Source organism: Orbicella faveolata, unplaced genomic scaffold (assembly GCF_042242905.1).
Source record: "Orbicella faveolata isolate gen_17 unplaced genomic scaffold, um_ofav_v1 contig_27, whole genome shotgun sequence".
Classification (NCBI taxonomy): Eukaryota; Metazoa; Cnidaria; class Anthozoa; order Scleractinia; family Merulinidae; genus Orbicella; species Orbicella faveolata.
Window position 1 is genome coordinate 6,378,683 of NW_028301555.1, and position 17,556 is coordinate 6,396,238.

Here is a 17,556-nt window from a genome sequence, read left to right on the forward strand (position 1 = left end):
TCGGTCAGCCTGGGAACTACCACTGACCGACAAATCTTTGAAAGGGTGCCTGCTGTAAGTGCTAACCAAAAAGAACGCGGGCTCAGCTCTGGGATGACAACATGAAGTGTCTGCAGAGATGTCCCATAAAGTAATTTTATGCCCCAATATGTTACGGTTTGGTTTTAAAGACAAGTGGCTAACGTTGTGTGAAGTACGAAATCCTTTTCTTATCTGAAAAAGGAAGGCGTTCTTTTCTCTGAAAGAATCAAGTCCTTTATACTCTTCTGTGAAAATATGGAGTGACCAGGATCTTTCATCTCATAACCATTGGATTGCAATCATTAGCACCTTCATTAATTTTGCTATGTTGAGGTGAACTGTAAAACCAAAAACCAACATGCATACACGAACATTGGGAAAATGCTGAATCAAGGCTCTCATAGTCAAGAGGCTTCAGATGAGCACAACTTTTCATGTGGTATGTAAACTTACTATTCTGTTTGCTAAATTATACGACTTAACCGAGATCTTTACAACAGTGATGAATCAAAGTTCCATACAAATCCTTGAAAATTGTCTTGCTGTGAGCCTTGGCAACATATGGCGAGAAAAATAAAATTTTGTCAACTACTTCCTTGTGGCACAAAAAAAGATTTTAGAGATTAAATCAAAAATATCAGATTACAAGTGTGTTAAGGTGAAGACTGAAAGCGACTTCGAGTGAAATTGTATTTCATGTCTTTATTTCGGTCCGAGACGATATTTCTTTGCACGAGCGATGACTTTTTGGAACATAGCGAGTTAATTGTTTATTCGCGTGGCCGAAACATACAGGTACTTTATAGAGAACAAGGAAATAAACACGTACAGGTTTTATGAATAACAAGTCTTTGGTCCATGATAAACAGATGCTCTTACACTAAACGGTGAGAAGTACTTGTCGTGGCGCATTATTTGTGTTGCGCTGGGAGCCCATTTGGACATTCCGTTCCGAAACGTGAGCACAAACATCAAGTTAGAAAGGAGTAACGCAAAGTCTTTTGAAAAAATCGGATCTCTCAAACAACCAGTAGTCGAAATATGCGTCCTGCTGTGTATAACTTGGAGTTTTGTTTAATTCAACAACTTATCGGCAATTTTTTTTTGGTGTTCATGGTGTATCTGTATTTCTAATACTAGTGTTTTTTCACTAAAAAAGACGTACAAGAATGGTGTGCTTATAGGTCCATAATGAAAAATCCATTTTACAACCCAGAATGAACGAAATTCCATCTTATTACTCTTACAAGCAATTAACGGAAAAAGGAAATCTTAGCAATTTTCTCTTCCTATTTTCAATGTTATGACATTAGTCATTTAAAAACAAATGTTTTGACATGATTCATTTAAAAACAAATGTTTTGACATGATTCATTTAAAAACACATGGTTAGACTAAAATCGTCTAAATAATTAGTGCCCCTATCCAAAAGTAACGCATGTTAGATCCTTATAACTATTATTTGAGATTTCAGGAGGCTCAGATGTGCTAAATAAACGTTTTGATTGATGAAGCAAAGGTTCTCTTAAAATTTAAATTAATCAAGACTGTTTAGAACCTTTTGTTTATTTTGAAACGGTGAGTTGTCAAAAAAACAACCCAGTTTAATTTGACTACATTTTCACACTGGTCATCGAAAAGAAAAACATTTCTTTCAGTTGATAAAATATAAAATCCAGACTGATAAACAGACAATCAAATCATTTCTTTAGACCTTCTCTTGTGGTCAAAAGATCTTTTCGTCGTAGTTAGTACAAGACCGTGTTTCTCTATGTGTAAAATGTAGGTGCAGTGAGTGAAGACAAAAAAGTTTCGAAGCTGGATGGAAAGAGCCTGTTGCAACAGTTTAATCAGAGGTGTGAAATTTTATATTTCGTTTTCTTTTGTGCTGTTCGATATGACCACGATTGCTTTTGTTTTCACGACGGACGGAAGATAATTTAGACTACACCTTCTAAAACCTGCTATTATTGTCCCCTCTCCCCAGTCTCTCCGCGGTAAATGGTTCCTCCTTTCCATTCCCCCGTAAACTAAAACCGCCTCAGTGAGTGAGAGCATCTCGTCTAGTTCGTTGTGTCCTTCACTTGGATTAGTGTTGCTTGTGTGCGGTATATCCTACTAGTTCCTACAAACTCTGCTATATCGGCACATATGACAAAAATGTACTAATTAAAGTAAGGAAATTCGAGGTCTTATCAGGGGGTTTAAGGAGTACAGGATATTTTGGTAAAAAAAGTAACGTCGGATACAGGGTATTTGAGGGGAAAATAAATGGGATGTGGACATAAATGGGACATACATGGGATATGTAGTAGAAAAATCGTCAATTTTTGCAACTGGAATTAACCGGAATAAGGGATATGTAGGCCAAAAATTAATGAGATGTGTGATACTCAGACCCTCACCCCCTCCCCCTAATGGGGCCTTAAATTCCTGTTGGCAAGGTATTATGCTCCGTTTCTCAGTTTCTACCTTTCGGAACAACTTGAATCTCATACCCCTCCTATAATAAAAGAAACAATAACCCCTTGTGTAGTGCTTAAGCCTGGGGGCAAGATCACTTAACAGTTCGTAGTGCAGCGATGAGAGCAAGCTCGTAGTTTAATGATGCTTCAAAGTTTAGATTCCTCCAAAGCTTTGTTTATTCAACGAATGAGACCAGTTTTTAAATCTTGTGTACATAAAATGTGACAAGTGTGGTGACAACTGGGTCTTGATACAAGCATTTATTGGTTTCCGTAACTACTCTTCAAGCCTGTCGGCGAACGGACAACCTATTGAAGTTCCTTCCCGGGCATAGTTTTGAATTTTACAACTGGTTTTGACTTGGTTCCATCACAGTTAAAGTCACTTGTACAAAAGAACATTGGTTGAGTACGAAGCACATAGAAAAGAGAAAAGAGCAATAATCAAGTAAGCTTGGAAATTATTTTGCTGTCCGATACATCTATATATTTAATCTACATTTCTATGTTCTGAGCTTTGTACATTACCGAACTGGTAATTCTATACTTGGGTTGTCGTAGCTAATATGACAAATATTAACAACTAAAGCCGACATGGTTCTAATTTTGTAGGCAGTCTTCGCCAAGGCAAGAATTTTAAAATATTTCCATACAGCTTGCACTGACAGCGCATTTCTGAATCCTACATCAGACTCATATTTCAATAAATTGCGGTCATCAGTTATCTTCCGTCGCATTGGATAGAAATATGAGTCCATTTTCTCTCGAAGTAAACAACCAACCCATAACTAGTGACTTAAATACGAGAGAAAATCAAGTCGAAGGACGATTAGTCTTGTCCGAAGGTTCACAGGAATGTGCTATGTACACAAGACGACAGGAGTCTAACATTACCTTATTCCCCATTAAATGAGGGATCTTAAGCTCCGCCAAGCACACGCCCGGTTTCTAATTCGCATTAACACTGACAAACTCGCCATGCAGCCTAACTTACTGAGGTGACTTATAGGTTTTGTAAGATCCATCATTGCTAAAATTTCCTTAACCGCAAAGGCCATCTAGACGGATCTGAATGATTCTAAATTGTTCCTTACACAAATTTCAAGACGTTTAAGGTGCTATGTTTCCAGCTCAGTCACTGTGACTCATAACATGGTTTTATGGAAAGATCTGTTTCCCCTAACTAGCTCAAGAAAGGAAATGTTGCAGCCCGCAGTGGCAGAAGTGATTTAAGAAATGGAATTGCACAATCTAATCTAAACATATTTTCCAAATAACTTTGACATGACATCAGTAGTTTTTTAAAACAGTTTGCGAGAAAATTAAACAAGGCTTTCCTACGGAGAGAGTGGAATTTTAGACTAGTGCATCTTTCTTTCAAGATTATCGCGACAGAGCTTGAAGAAATCTTCTCTGATAATTTTTATAATGATGAAAGTCATAAGCTTGTCGAGGATATTATCTTACGGCTCTCTTAACGCACGAGGGTTCTGGGATTCCATCATGACCATGGCAACACGATTGGGCAATAAAGATCCGTGAAGATAATTGCTGACCAATCATATGTAACTCACGTTGAAAAGTGTGAACATGAGGTGAACATGCGAAAAAGAAAATCTTAACTTACTCGTTACAACTAAACACATCCGCTTTAAAGGGCCTATAAGTAAGAGCCCTGCTTTAAAACCTATTTATTTACATTAGTGTCGGTTTGGTTTGTTTGTTTTTAAGATATGGCAATGAAGAAGACAAGACAGAACTGCAGAATGATGCATCACAGAAACAAGTGACATAAAATGAAAACCGTTAAGTCCCGGATACCACTTGACAGAAAAGCCTGGAGCTAACAAAATGATGCATGCATCACGTGGTCTTAGATATGTTCTAATTGGTCTTCTTATGACGTCATTTCCAACTAACTTAAATGGGAAACGGTTTGATAGCGAAGAGAAACGTAAGTTAGTTTCTCTCGAGTTCTCAAACAGCTTCCACTTTTGGGGACAGTAATAAGTGAAACATTGACTTACAGCAATCTCTTTATCGCGTCCCTTCTTTTACCACATTATTCCCCACCAACCTTAATAGATAGAACCAGGAGCCATAATCGGGGACGGAGACCGTAAGTCTCGGGATTCGCGCGCACCTATGATATGGGACAATTTTTCTATTTTTAGAACAAATTGCGCCATCCTGACGTCATATATCCGCGCGGATTCACGCACATGTCGGAGGCTCTCGCGTGGATGTTGTCACGTTGCGTGATCAAATGGTGAGAGTTAAGAGATTCTCTTGCGTATTTTTCACAGCGATGACAGGGAAGACAGGGAATAAGGCAGGGAATACGAACCAGGGCGCTTATATGTAGTTTTATGCTCTGAGCTAACGGAAAAGGTGGGTTTTTCAGGGTGGAAAACAAGACTTCAATCTCGCGCTGGGAATGAATAATAAGATCTGCTCACGCTAGTTGTAAGCTTACGCGTATGTTTTTGTGTTTGTTCTGACTTAAGAATATAGCAAGAAAACTCTCTACTCTGGTATCGAGTTAATTTGTTAGTTTCTCAGACAATGGTTCATCATAACAAAAACCTGTTTTGACGGTTTCTTATTGTTTCTGCTTGTTTGGTGAGTTTGCAAAAGTTTTTGAAAGGAAAGTCTGACGCGTACAATTAGCTAGATAGATAGATAATCTTTATTTATCCACGGTACAAAATTCGTCAGCTTTAAAATACCTATAAAAATACCTAATACTGATATAATGAGAAATATTTAAATAAAAAGCTGCTCATTTGCATAGTGCAGCTCGTGCACTTTCAAGTCCGAGTCGGTGGTTTCAATTGTCAACAAATCTTGACAAAGATTTCTTTCGTTATCTTTTGTGCTGAGATGCTGTAACAAATTTCACGAACGCAAAAAAGGCTACTAACATCATATGTGTTTCTTCAACATAAGCATAGTGAAGTTTTACACTACGAAAATGAAAATAGACAAGGAGTTTTGGTAACTCGATCAACAAAATCGAAATCGTTATTCCAAGTTGATTAAAGAAAGCGTCATCGTAACTTTGCTGATTATTTCTGCTTTATTCACATATTTTCAGCTTAGCTTTTAATATGTTCTCAAACATTTATCAATCTCAAACATATTTAAAAACTATAGAATTATTGTTTGAGTTCGATGTACGCTTTCACACGAAAGTGCGGCGGAAGTACAATTTGTCATGTTTACTGACTGTACAAAACACGCATCGGCGGACGCTCTCATTCATCGACAAACAGAGAATTTACTGGACTTTTACACGAATACAACTGAGCAGTATCTACGGACGTAAAGTTATTGGGCCTTGATGAAACATCAAGCGTTGCTTACAATTCAAGCGAAACTCAAACTAGCAATTATTTTGTTTTACTTTTCGGTCGCGATAGACTGACAAATTCCTCGCAAGCGTGTGGCAAGAGGAGCTAGGAAACTATGAAATCCTGAAGCTCTGCTATATCTAAATATATCCAGCTAGTTTTTTGCTGTGTAATGGAAAAGCTGTTAACCTTCAACATATGTGAAATTTAAAGTGGAGTAATGCACAGCTCATGTAAAAGAGGCATCCGTCGGAACACAACTTGGTCAGCGATATATATAAGCTTACAGCGGAACATACCTAAATTCGACACTGTCTTACTTCACTCAAACTGGAGCAGCTTACGACGAAAATACTTGAGCAAAATTCCAACAGACGTAAACGCGTTGAGTTGTGGGCCAAAAACGTGAAAAATTTCGGGAATTTCGGACGCCATTTCCCCCGCGCGACATCCGCAAAAATGCTCGAAGCATGTACGCGCGTGTGCCGCAGGCGATGGCGCAATTTGTTCTAAAAATAGAATTATTGTCCCATATCATGGGGACAACCCCAATACTAGAAATGGCGCGCGCTTACGGTCTCCGTCCCCGATTATGGCTCCTGATAGAACAGAATTTAAAGGTCTGTTGTTACTCGCATTGATGATGAGGTTTCCTTAATATATGTGTCAACTGCACATCAAAGACGTTGGATACTAGGTAGTGAGCATAAAGAGCAATCTTGGTTGCGGTTAGATGTGTTGTATGCCATTTGCTGCTCAAGAAAACATAGATATAAGAAAAACAGAGGAGTTATCCGTCGACAAAGTCAATCTTCCTGACACATTGATAACGTTATCATCATTAAATATTTGAATTCTTATATGTTGATTCCCCAGAAAAGTCTGCCGAACCAATTAAATCTACAGTAGAAGCTTTATCTGCGAGGCTGTTTCGGTTAGCTAAGCGAGATAAAGGTAAGTAAATTGCAGAGCGAATGATCATTCTGAAAAGGGTAATTTTATTCGCAGTATACACACATGAAGAAAAACATGACACTTACCCGTACTCCTGTACATTTTGATTGTTACTCCTGTCAAGCCTTAACTAAAAAAAAGGGAAAGCATAGTAAATAGACTGAGAGACAACAAAATTGATGAGTTCCCAAGTCGGCTTGCAAGGTTCCTTGATTAACAATCAATGCTTTTCTTTCACCCAGTTTTGTGAAAAAATTGAAAGAGTTGTGTACCAATTGAGAGGGTCTGCAATGCAAGCACTGTGGAGTTTTGATTAGATTACTTGTTACTTTGATTAGTTCTGATTCATCTTCATTGTTTTCTTATAGAATCCCATTTACCTCCTCAAATACATCTTACCGTGGTCATTCCAAGTAACCCTGTTATTGGATCAAGGAATTTCAACTTACTCAAGAATTTCGCGCGAAACCTGGTGCAAGAGTTTAGTGTGTCCTCCTCAGGAACCAGGGTCGCGATAGTAACTCACTCCTCAACCCCTCGCCTCGCTTTTAGTTGGTACAAGTTTATGAACATAGAATGTACTTTGAAGGGCATATCATCTCTTAGGTAAACATGTGAGGATCTTAAATTACAGTCAATCTTTCTGGTGCAGTACAATTACTGATCATGTCTAACATTCTGTGCCAATAATAAAATGGATGGTAATGTGAGCTACTGCTGTAGGTGAAATATTTGACATGTGTTAAATTAAAACTTTGCATTTGGCAATATTGAAAACATGTACAGTTAAAGATTTCTTTTGTTTGTCAACAGATTTCAGGCTGGACAACGCTCCCCCATTGACAGCTTACTGAACTTTGCCAAAACGAAGCTCTATTCTCAAGCTAACAATGAAACGAATCCAGTGCACAGAATTCTATTTATCATTGCAGAAAGTACTGCTTTAAGCCCTGAAAAGCTGACCGTTCTTCCCGCCAAAAAGCTTCATGACAATGGTATAGAGGTGTTTCTTCTGGCAGTGGGCAAGCACGTGACTAACAACGAACCAAATAAGGTGGCCAGTAAACCCTTCAAAACTCACTTGTTCCGAGTTAACTCGTTCCCAGATCTTCCTAGGCTTTCTACAGCTTTCAAAGGCAAAGGCAAGTTGTTTCTTTTCCCTCATATTTTTGTTCATTTTTGCGTGAAAAGTTGAAAAAAGAGCAAAATGGTGTGCTGGATGATTTTTAAGCAATCTTTGTAGCGTGAAATAGATATGGGTTATTGACTAAACGTGAGGTCAAGATGGTAGGATATTTGCCAAGTTCTCTTTTTGCGTGTTTCTGGATCGAGACGGAGTTGAAGTCCATAAACTCACGAACAAAGAACAAGACCAATATCCTGCCAACTTGACCTCACGCTTGATCAATAAAGTTTTTATTACATGGCTTTCGGGAAATTCTTTCTAGCGCGACACAGCAAGTAGTCCCGAGCGGGCAAAAAAGCGCCATCTTGTCTCACGGAGCCAGCCATATAATAAGCTCTATTCTCTACCGGCATATGTGACCGAGGTGGGTTTCGGAGTTGTTATTTGACGAACATGGCAGACTTGTAGCCACAACAAAATTGGCTACGAAAACGAAACTTGAGAGCAAAATTGAAAAACGTTAGGCTAAATGTTTCAAGGGTTTATTATTCAAGACATATCTCCTCTAAAAACTGAGTCCCTGAAACAATAATTTCTGATTAAAATTTTACGTCCCATCTCTCTCTATTTCACAGGATTCAATCATGGCTGCTCTGGTGAAGGATTCGTGTACGATGAATGCAATCGCCGTTGTCGCTGTAAAGACGACCATCTCACTGACTGTTACAGAATACGAAAGGACTTCATATCAATGCCCCTTGAGGAGCGCCGTCGATACGTCCAGGCCTTAAGAGTGGTATCCAGTGAGGCTCCTTATAAAAGCACCTATGATCTTGTCACCAAGCTTCATCCGAAATTCTTCTACATCATCCACGAGAAACCATTCTTCTTCCCCTGGCATCGCTGGTATCTGTTTGTCTTCGAAAATTTACTTCGTCACGTAGATTGTCGTGTGACAGTGCCCTATTGGAACTGGGCACGAGCAGTGTCACGCAAGCGCACGTGGCGACAAACAGACATTCGGGATATTTGGAACCCGGGGCCTCACGGCCTTGGCGGTAACGGTGAACCTGGATCCGGGTGCGTCCGTACGGGACCTTTTATGGCCGGGAAGTGGTCTTTGCCGAGCTGGTTGAGTTCTGAGTGCCTGTCTAGAAATTTCGATCACAAATATTATTTACCAGGAGAATGGTATGTCAACTATCTGATTAAAATTCCTAGGAATAAATTTCACAAATTTGAATCTGGTGTCAGAGACTACATGCACAATGATCTACATAATGCCGTCGGGGGAACGATGGCGCTGGACGAATCTGCAAATGCACCCGAGTTCTGGAGCCACCATGCTTTCCTGGACAAGATATGGTCAAACTGGCAGGATCGGGGACCGAAATATAAATTTTTGTACTATAGGAGCATAAACAGAACTCTCCCAGGCAGCAATCACTTCGGGTGGGAGTTTATGGACCTCCAAAATCAACCCCATTGTATAAAGATCCTGTATGACGAGTCACATGACGAGAACGTACCCGATGGAACTGATGACGGTTCAGACAGTAACCGCGATAACCTTATTAAATATTATATTGATAACGACGATGACGATGATGACGATGAAGATGATGACGATTTCGACGATGATGATGTTGATCTAAGAGACGAAACGGCATAAACTAACATTAATAACTAACCATCGTGAATGCAAAGGGTGGTATCTGTTCACTACTTGGGTTGAAATAGTTTTGTTATAAAAACTGTTTTTCGTTGATACGCTGAGGAGCTACCTTTTCTACTTAGTAACGTATAGGGTTATACTTTTGCCCGAGACATTCGACGTTTTCAGTAGGTTGCCCGGTAAAAAGCAGGGGAAAATTTTCGCATAATCCTATTCAACAATTAGATGATGAGCTCAAGATTTCTATGAGGTGATAACTTCGGAAAAACGAGAGAACGTCGACGCGATTTCGCAGACGACCTCCATCACTGCACACAAATGACTGATAGTATACGAGTAGCTCAGCCAAGCAGATTTTAGCATTTCAATTAGTATACTAGCAGAATTCTACTAATTAACAATTAGACCCGCAGCCCGCAAGGGCTACGGGTCAGTAGCCCATGAGGCGAAGCCGAATGGGCTATTGACCCGTGGCCTTTGAGGGCGAAGGGTATCACCCAACTAGTATCACCCAGCTAGTCGGACAGAAAAGGCAATAATAAAGCTTACAAATGCAAGTTGAAGAAAAATAAAACGAAAGAAAGTGTCACGCTCGATTGCACCAATTTCGCTACTCGAGGACTATTACTAATAGTCCTCTAGTGGCTTAGCCAATTAAAATGTAGGATTTGCATTAGTCCACTAGTTGGGTGATACTAAATTTAATTATAAATGCATTCTATTCATGACTGACGTTCTTGTATGACACACGAAAAAGCTGTAAGGATAATTGAGTCTGGGGTATTATTCTGACTATAAAATGTTTCAGCAAGCAACCGCGCACCATGATCCTGCTGGTACGGTGGATCAATAGTGATCTAATCGGCTTCACATGGAAAATGAATAAAATAAAAGCAGAAACCGACGCGACATAGGATGATTTATAAGGTGTACTATATTTCGGCTTGTCAAACCAGCCTTCTTCACTGGTACAATGAGAATTTTACCTACTACAGCCCAGAACATTTCCTTTCCTCTTTTAACCACGCTGCTAACGACATGTAATTGTTCCTCATCGAAAAAAGCTTTCCAACCGAGACTCTATCCGTAAGGCCAAGGAAGCTTTTTTTCGCTTTAGTTCACTACAAAGATATTGCATAATCAGTACATAAATCCTTTCTCCTGCAAAGATAGATTTTGATCGCAGTCGACGAATAGCTCTAGGAGCCAACGAACACTTTAAACAAAACCTAATAAACTGAGTAGAAGTAGAAGGTAGAAGGTAGAAGGTAGAAGGTAGAAGGTAGAAGGTAGAAGGTAGAAGGTAGAAGGTAGAAGGTAGAAGGTAGAAGGTAGAAGGTAGAAGGTAGAAGGTAGAAGGTAGAAGTATTAAGTACTTTTCGCTGGTTTTAAGTCGACTTTTACAAAGGACAAAACATTCGGACTGTCACACGGTTTGAATTTTTAAGAACTTCCCTCACCCACAATGCCTCGCGCACTAAGCATTGTTAGCCTGCAGTGCAGGCGGTTTTAACGTTCACAATCGTGGAGAGTTGGAACGCAATTTTTTCCCTCTCCCAAACCGTCCGCTTTTTGTCTAATCCAATATGGCGTCCTGAACACTCGATGAGGGGATATGTGCACTCTCTTGCCCAAACTACGCCTGTACCGCAGGTTAAGGTCACTTGAAAATGGTTGAAAATGTCACAGCGCGCATTTTTTTTTTTACATGTGAAGATTTAAAATTCGGAACGGTTTTTGATAAAGGGAAATAAAAGTGTCTCTTTCTTCACGAACCCATCATGATTCTTTTTGCATCTTAAGTGGATTGTATAGAAGTATTGTATATATCTAAATACCTATGGTGGAATGCATTAAATTATGTCGGGTTTTATTAATTATAGATGCAAGGAAATTTCCCATATTTCTATTGTTTTGTTTTCGAAATCGAACGAGGAATGAATTGCTGGTCTCTTGAGATTTTAGTCATAAAACTAATTTATTCAACAGCCTGTTAACTTTTTTTCTAACGGTTAACAGTTCAATTCATAGTATCGGCATTACCAAAGATTTAAAACATGGAGCGCTACAGCAAAATTAAACGAATTGGTTCAGGAACGTTTGGCCAAGCTTGGCTGGTCGAGTCAACAGTGAGCAAGAGAATGTACGCTTTGAAAGAATTGGGTGTCACGGCCATGTCTGAACAAGACCGCCAGCTTGCGTTGAACGAAGCGAAGATTTTGTCAAAGCTGAAGCACAAGAACATTGTGCGTTACAAGGAGGCGTTTGTTGATCAAGGAAAGTTGTGTATCGCTATGGAATTTGCCGAAAAAGGTAAGTGGAAAAATAAACAATAATTTCTCAGATTTTTGAACTTTGGAGGAAAAATCAAGAAGATAAAAAGTATCCATCGTTTGCGCAGCGTTGGTTTTCTACCTAAAATTTTTTGTGTTAACAAAGCCGGCCACTACTAAATGTCGAAGGACGTTCGTCTAACACACTCTTTCCGATCAATTTATAGACAAAATCACCGTTTAGAGCCCGGGAGGATGGCATGACTCATTCACCTAACGAGGAATTAGCCACAGGCTTCTCATCATGTGTTTACAGACTGTAATGCAACTGTACCTTAGTTACCTTTGAGCAAACGAACATAACGTATAATCAACACTTTCAGAAAACTAATCCATCTCTGTTTAGGGACGGACCATTATTTTTTGAAATGGGGGAAGAAGGGTGGGTTGGACAATTTTCTGGGGCGTGAAAATTATTTCTCACCTTTAGGTTGTGCATTGTTTTTTTGGTGGGCAAAAGTTTGTGCAACTTTTTTTAAAGTCAAACACGGGACCTGAATAGTATACTAAAAAGCACTTGCTCGATTTTTTTCCCTCATGGCCTCCCTTGTAGGATTTTTTTTGCCAGCGATTTTGCTGTTCAGGAGTATTTTGTTGGAAATTGCCCATCCCGTCAAAATTATAATTGTCCGTCCCTTAAAATCATAGTAACAATTTCAGAATAAAAACTAGCGATAAAAAACGACGTTTCGATCTACCTGAGATCATTTTCAAGTGGTAGAAAAAGCGAATGAAATATACATGTATAAGTACAAATAGGGCGTGAGAATGTCCAATGATGAAATATGTAAATACAAGCGCTGTGTTAAAATAACAAATTGCTATAAAAAACTATATAAATAACTTTGCACGGATTGAATCTGACTGTTTGTTCAAAGTTGGCTTAAGCTCCTTTGCAAACAGCATTTCGTAGATCAGGCAGTTGAATTCACTTTGGCACTTTCTCAAGATCTTGAAATCACGATATATGTCACTTGGGACTGTTCCATGTTGCTCTTTACTGTGATTCCCGATTGAAGACGATCCTTTGTGTTTCTCAATCAACGCGCTGATAGGGGTGTCGGCACGTAAACCCGACGTGGTTTGCATCGCACAAACCACACTTGTAGTAGTAAACAATTTCGCACACAAATTATATGTAAGAGAATTCTAACTTTTTTTTTAAAACAGGAGATTTATACACCAGAATTAGGGAGAGGAATGGATTATACTTTCAAGAAACGGTAAGTTTAAAGAAATTAACACTTGTAGCCATGATGCCAAAATTCAAATTATCCTAACCGGTTCTCCATTGTTAGATTGATTTTATGATTAACTCATCAAGACAATTTTCACCTTTCCGGCCTTACCTCTATCCCTTTTCCTACGTATTTGATTTGTTAATATCTTTTGGGGAGTTACCAACAATTAATTAGATTGTAATTCAATTTCTCCTTACAGACTTCTATGCATTTCTGCATCGTTCTAGTGTGAGAGTTATTTGCGGAGACTTTCTTACTCTTCTGATTGAAAGCCGTGTTTTCATTTCCCACACGCTTGACGTTAACATTTAATACATTGATGTTTTGAAGTGAAATAAGATGCTGACTTCTTAGTTAGGATGGAATTCAGTACGAAATAATTTTGTTGATTCTCAATCTTGCAGCAAATTTTAGAATGGTTTACACAGCTTTGTCTTGCCCTCAAGTACATTCACGGACAGAATATTCTTCACAGAGGTCAGTATAACTAGTACAAAAAGTCTTTATTATCAAGCAAGTTACCAGACTCTTTTCTCAAACTCGTTAGTTTGCGGTCAGCGGTATCCTCTTACGCAGACGCTCTTCTGGCTCGTCACGCAATGTAACGGGGGAAAAAGAGTGCGTGACGAGGCCAAAGAGCGTCTTCAGTGTAGGAGGCTAGGCCGCGGTGCCTATATTCGTGACACTTTAATTCTAGATTCACTCTTATTTGTGTTTCAGATCTGAAAACACAGAATATTTTTCTTGGTAAAGATGACATCATCAAGCTCGGAGATTTCGGCATTGCCCGGATGTTGAATAGCACTTTGGATCATGCGCAGACCACTGTAGGTACGCCATATTATCTCTCACCAGAGATCTGTCAAAGGAAACCGTATCCTTTGTTAACAATGAATGTGGAAATGAAAAGAATTAATGACAATGACTTCGAAGTAATCCTTCAACAATTTTTACAGTGTTTTTGATCTGCTTTTGTGCTTTCGGCTTATTTCTCTTCTGGCCCTTAACTTAATTTTAGCTACAATCACAAGAGCGATATGTGGTCGTTAGGCTGTGTGTTGTATGAAGTGGCAACACTGAAGCACGCATTCAACGCAAACAACTTCTCTTCTCTTGTAATCAAGATTTTACAGGGGCAATACCCGCCAATTCCAGGGTAAGTTACAAGTGAAAGTATCTTCTGCATGTTGTCTGTTACTTCCTGGTTTGTTTTAACGCATATTCAGTCATACCTTTCGACTAAACATTAATGAACATACTTTCTTTATAGTTGTTATGGACCACTTTTGGAGGACTTAGTTTCTGTACTGCTTCAAAAGAACCCTGACGACAGGCCTTCTGCGAAGCAGTTGCTGTATGTCCCAGCCATGCAGCCCTATGTGAAAAGGTTCCTTCAGTGCGAGCGAGAAAGAGGTGACAGTGTCGCCTCTGACATTTCAGACATATCTTCTAGATCCAATGCTGACTGTCCTAGATCTCGGATCTCAAGCTCTGGCAAAACGGAAAAAGAACAAGGCAAAGATAACATGGTTGAAAGGTCCAATGTTTCAAAACGGGATGGTCAAGAAAAACTGAATCCAGACATCTCAGGGGAAAATGCAAGAAGTTCGTCTAGAGAACGAAGGTTCTTCACTAGCAAAGCACCAATTCCTAACGCACAAGGAAACTGCCGTTCCTCTAGCAGCAGACCAAGTTTCTGTGTCGCTGACAACGTGCAAAAAACGAGGACCGCATTTCCCGCCTCTGACAGCACGTCGAAAGCGCGGGAAAATTTGCCTGCAAGGTGCCCCGCTGACACGAAGAAGCAGAGCCTACTTGCATTGGCGCATGCGCAGCAAAGAAGGCATTCTGAGCAAACGTCAGCTCGGTCCCAGCCTGCGACTAGGATTCCCAAGAGCCGAATTCATTCACAAGGAGCCCAAGCTCGGGACAATTCTGAAAACGAGGACGATGTTTTCACTGTTAATTATCCAACGGTAATCCCTAAGAGAAAGCCAGATGAGAAGAATGTTTCGAAAAAGCGAGAATTCAAGAAAAGTGTATCGAATTCTTCTGCGTCTCGTGCCTGTAGGGCTACTACCGTGACGGAAGAACAGAAACAAAAGCCTGCGATGTCGCTGTGCCAACTGAAAAGTAGCGAGGTCATGCGCACAAGAATGAGACACCAATCTGCTGTAACCACTGGCGATAGTAGCCGCTGCCCTGTTGAGCAGAGACATCGAAGGCTTTCGAACAGGTCGGAGATGAACAGAGTTAACAAGGAGAATGTAAGTGCCAGTCGACAAATAGACTGTTTATGGTCTCCAATTTTTTAATGCAAAGAAAGAATGCAAGAGGATATTTTTCGTTTAGTCTCTCGCTATTCTTTTCCCACGTTTAAGGATCAAAGAAAACTAAAGAAGATAAGGTTACAAGATTTCAAGATTTCAAGGCTGAACTTGAATTGGCATGATCATTCTAGATCTCAACGGGTCGGGTAGGGAAGTGGTCTGTACCATACAGTAGCACTTACGTTTTTGTTCGGAGACCGAAGGCTTACACCATTTACTTCCTGGGAGTCAGCACAAAATAGCATTTGTCCTTCGTTGGAATTCTAAGGTCATGCTATGTTTTGTGTCTTGTAGCACTGTCCGTTTTGCGTCTGTTTTCCGTCTCTGCCGCCACAAACTTCTTTGCTACCATGAGCACTCACACCGAAATGAATAGGCTATCTGTTAGCACTTTCGCCCGGTCACTTCATAGAAAAATGTTTTATTAATAGATTGATGTATTTTAATGTAATATCTTGTGTTCTCAACAAGAAGTGATTATAAAATTATTCTTTTCAGGGCGCCCCGTCACAACCGCTCGTTAAAGTTATCGCCAGACGTCGCTCCTCTTCAGGTGCGTTGCAACAAATCCAGACTACCAACACAGAAAGCCAATCGACGGTCAAAACAAGCTCAGAGGCAACTGGAAACGAGCGTGAGATTCGGAAAAGAACTTATACAGTTTCCCAGGAACGGAGGCCTTCCGCGTTTGAAATTCCGGAAATAGATAGACAAATGAAATACAACGACGGAAGCGGAAGTTGCAAAGAAGGAAATGGAAGCTGCAAAGACGGAACCGTAAGTGAACACTGCAAACAAACCATGGTTCATGTTACTGCAGAGACCACAGCCATTGAAAACAAGAGAAAAGTGTTACCACCACCTTGCGAGTTCACTTTCTGCGGAAAGACTTTGCACCTCGACAGCGTCTCTTCCCATGATTCAATTTACTCTAACTTGGAAGCTCTGCGCATGTACCTCGAGAAGGAACTTGGAACCAGGCTTCTGACCGCTGTTTATCGTTACGTCACCAATGTATCCCTTGAAGAGCATGACCGAATTAAACAAACTGTTACTGCGATGCTTGGTGAAGATAAAATGCCGTACTTTCCAGTATTACTTCAACTTGTGGCTTGTGAGGCGATTTATTTCCACTAATCATGGGAATAAGAATCTTTTAGAGAATTATAATATTAAATAGATTTTATCAATTCGTATACAGAATTATCCACGTTTATATCAAATATATTTATTATTCTGATTGCTTTAAGAATTTGAATAAAATTTAGACATTTCTTACCCTGGCCTGCCTATGATGCAAGTATGCATTGCGGACCTTTTCCTAAATCGAGGAAATGACGTTCCGAGTGTTAGTTCCTCCTGTAGAAGTGTCAAGAGTAGTAGAAATTTGCTAAGGAAGGAAAAAAACTAAAAGAACTAAAACTGCTTTTGTTTTGATTTTTTAACAACAAGCAAGAACCTTTATTGCTGGTTTTCAGTGTCACGCAATTCAAAATAGATCAAAATAAAAAACAAAACCGGTCAATTGATAAAGTCCAGAATCTGGGAAATGAAAGAAGGTAAATATGCAAAGACTCTCGCCAAAATTCTGGTCACAGCAATTTTTCTTACGCGAGATATGCGGAGAAATTTTTTACCCAAATTTATAGAGATTTGTATGGAGACGCCATGTTGGTGCCCATCCGTATGGCCACCAACATGGCGGCCGGAAACCAACAGAAACATCTGTCACTGAGTTTTGCTCCAAAAGCGTAAGTTTATCCCTCGAGGAACTCTAAAACATTAAAATAATACTTCTTCTAAGACATGAACTGTTCACATAGCCAAGGTTTCCGAAATAAGTCACTTTTTTAACCATCATGACAGCTCTCTAGGCCGCCATGTAAATGCCGCGTCACGCAAAAGCTTAGAAATTCAAGCGTAGTGTATCACAAAACCAAGAACCCATTCGGAGCGAAAATTTGTATGAATATTAGTTTTCAGCTGCTCTTATACATCATTTAAGTAAAATCTCAGGAAGATCAATAGTTTGGTAGTTCGAATTTTAATGACGTCATG

At 39.7% G+C, this 17,556-nt stretch overlaps 2 protein-coding genes across 2 annotated transcripts; both read left to right on the forward strand.

The window, feature by feature from the left end:
• The first annotated feature begins 1,673 nt into the window (after nucleotides 1-1,673).
• On the forward strand, nucleotides 1,674-10,503 carry LOC110067377 (uncharacterized). Its single transcript, XM_020774700.2, has 6 exons — nucleotides 1,674-2,934; nucleotides 4,218-4,440; nucleotides 6,716-6,793; nucleotides 7,162-7,399; nucleotides 7,607-7,935; nucleotides 8,555-10,503. The coding sequence occupies exons 2-6, from the start codon at nucleotides 4,338-4,340 to the stop codon at nucleotides 9,589-9,591; spliced, it is 1,785 nt and encodes a 594-aa protein (XP_020630359.2). The 5' UTR covers nucleotides 1,674-2,934; nucleotides 4,218-4,337; the 3' UTR covers nucleotides 9,592-10,503.
• A 122-nt stretch (nucleotides 10,504-10,625) lies between these two features.
• Nucleotides 10,626-16,776, forward strand: LOC149107348 (uncharacterized). The gene is made up of 7 exons (XM_089296892.1): nucleotides 10,626-11,907; nucleotides 13,098-13,150; nucleotides 13,573-13,645; nucleotides 13,889-14,042; nucleotides 14,187-14,324; nucleotides 14,439-15,435; nucleotides 15,997-16,776. The coding sequence occupies exons 1-7, from the start codon at nucleotides 11,652-11,654 to the stop codon at nucleotides 16,633-16,635; spliced, it is 2,310 nt and encodes a 769-aa protein (XP_089153018.1). The 5' UTR covers nucleotides 10,626-11,651; the 3' UTR covers nucleotides 16,636-16,776.
• The last annotated feature ends 780 nt before the right edge of the window (nucleotides 16,777-17,556 follow it).

Coding starts and splice junctions, on each gene's coding strand:
- LOC149107348 (XM_089296892.1), top strand. CDS start 11,652: ATGGAGCGCTACAGCAAAATTAAACGAATTGGTTCAGGAACGTTTGGC. Junction 14,043..14,186: donor GAGATCTGTCAAAGGAAACC/GTATCCTTTGTT, acceptor ACTTAATTTTAG/CTACAATCACAAGAGCGATA. Junction 15,436..15,996: donor ACAGAGTTAACAAGGAGAAT/GTAAGTGCCAGT, acceptor TATTCTTTTCAG/GGCGCCCCGTCACAACCGCT.
- LOC110067377 (XM_020774700.2), top strand. CDS start 4,338: ATGATGCATGCATCACGTGGTCTTAGATATGTTCTAATTGGTCTTCTT. Junction 6,794..7,161: donor GTTAGCTAAGCGAGATAAAG/GTAAGTAAATTG, acceptor GTTTTCTTATAG/AATCCCATTTACCTCCTCAA. Junction 7,400..7,606: donor AAGGGCATATCATCTCTTAG/GTAAACATGTGA, acceptor GTTTGTCAACAG/ATTTCAGGCTGGACAACGCT.